This window comes from Chiloscyllium plagiosum, unplaced genomic scaffold (assembly GCF_004010195.1).
Source record: "Chiloscyllium plagiosum isolate BGI_BamShark_2017 unplaced genomic scaffold, ASM401019v2 scaf_73993, whole genome shotgun sequence".
Taxonomy (NCBI): Eukaryota; Metazoa; Chordata; class Chondrichthyes; order Orectolobiformes; family Hemiscylliidae; genus Chiloscyllium; species Chiloscyllium plagiosum.
Genome location: NW_025206036.1, coordinates 2,487 through 4,452, shown reverse-complemented (window position 1 = coordinate 4,452; position 1,966 = coordinate 2,487). Strand labels below are relative to the sequence as shown.

Here is a 1,966-nt window from a genome sequence, read left to right as displayed (position 1 = left end):
ACTCTTCGCCCATTACATTGGATTCCTTCCAAACTGAATCACCTCACACTTTTCCGCATTAAACTGCATTCGCCACCTTTCATCATAGCTCTTCAGCTTATCTCGCTATCTCCGCAATCCATACAATCTTAGTAACTCGAACGAACTTAATGTCATCCGCATATTAATCCACCATCCTTCTGTGCTCTCGTTCAGTTGATTTATATAAAAATCGACTAAAACAAAGGATCCAAGTAACTCGAACGAACTTAATGTCATCCGCATATTAATCCACCATCCTTCTGTGCTCTCGTTCAGTTGATTTATATAAAAATCGACTAAAACAAAGGATCCAAAACTGATCCTTGTAGTTCTTCATTAGTAACTGAACTCAGGAATGAATATTTTCAATCAACTACCACCGCCTGTCTCCTTTCAGCGATTTATTCTATGAGGCGTCGCTGGCTGCCGTTATTACAATCATGGCAGTCAGGCTTGAAAGAAGCAGTCACATCTTCAGGGCCAGATTGGATACAAAATGTTTGATGAAATAAGTCCTGTGGTTCGGGTGAATATACACACACAGACACACACACACACAGACACAGACACACACACACTGACACATACACACATTTCTACATGATTTCCCAGAGGAAAAAGTATGTGGGTGGCTTATAAAAACATAGACATTGTTGTTTAATAAGGTAGATAGTATTACAGTGTAATGGGTGCTGGAACAGTTTGGGAAAGCTGGAAATGTGATTTGGGCAGGGTAACCGGATATGGAACAAGTTTTAAGGCCGAGGTATCGTTGCAGTTCAGGAGACACTGGGTAACCTGTGTCCAAATCAACTCATGCTCTGCACAGACTATATCCTGTAGCAGGCAATCTCAGAACGATGATGGTAAAAAAAACTCTGAGAAAATCTCCTCCTCCATACGGCAAGAAGGAAATCTCCAGGAGGCCATCTATAAAGCTCTCACTCGTCCCTATTCACTTTCCCCTTCATATCTACTCCAGCTGCAGACCTATCCCTGATAAGGATCTCACCTCATGCCATTTTAAATTGTGTAGTGAGTCCACACGTACTGTACAGATCAGCAATTGATGTAAAAGAAAACAATTGACTCTTTCCAGCCTGATGCAACTTATTCTTTACAACTAATTATCTCGCTCAGTAATTCCAGAATTCAGTCCCTAAAATAATTCCAATTGTATACCAGAGTTAAAACAGATGCTTCTCCAAACATGTCTCGTTTATTAGCGTTTTGATTCCAACACCAATGGATTTTCTTATTTTCCAGCTGGGGAACAGGCTGGGGTGAAGACGGGTACATCAAAATTGCGAAGGATAGAGGGAATCACTGTGAAATTGCCAGTTTTGTGCGGTACCCTGTCGTGTAACGAGCCAACTGATAAGACAGAGCTTCATCAATCCCAGCTGAATAATAAACCGGATCATTTCTGTTAATGCTGATTCATTCAAGGACATTGCTTTAATTGTCTGCTGCAAATTTAAAAAGTGAAATAATAACGATTTTTGCACATTTCTATCGCTTCATATAAAACCAATGGCATTGTCTGATTGATACATATAGCCACTGTAAATGATAGAGTGAATAAATTCTCCAGCTTGTAGAAGACAATAATCTGCATGTACTGCTGATGTCCAACAATATAATAAAGGCTGTCAGCAATTATTTTCAGAGCTTGTTTGTTCTAAAGGAAATTATTTGTCTTTGTGCGGAATTAATTGTCTTGTCTGCTGTGAAATCTATTGTCAAACTACGTTGTAAACAAATGCAGAGAAAATTTGAAGAGTCTGTGTTTTTTGACACCAGCACAGTGACTGAATAAATGCAGTGGGGTTGTTGAGGACAATAAGGCTTAATTGAACAGAGTCTAACCAGAAAACCTCCAGGAAACAGGTTAAGCTTGCCTGACTGTAGACTGGGAGTGTCCCGACGAGATTCAGTTCAGACA

At 39.9% G+C, this 1,966-nt stretch overlaps 1 protein-coding gene across 1 annotated transcript in view; it reads left to right on the top strand.

The window, feature by feature from the left end:
- The window catches only part of LOC122546481 (procathepsin L-like), a 5,995-nt gene extending 4,314 nt beyond the window's left edge, over window positions 1-1,681 (top strand). The window contains exon 3 of the mRNA XM_043685182.1: window positions 1,288-1,681. Coding sequence (XP_043541117.1) covers window positions 1,288-1,387 — 100 coding nt within the window. The 3' untranslated portion in view covers window positions 1,388-1,681. The remainder of the gene's footprint in view (window positions 1-1,287) is intronic.
- Window positions 1,682-1,966: the final 285 nt, after the last annotated feature.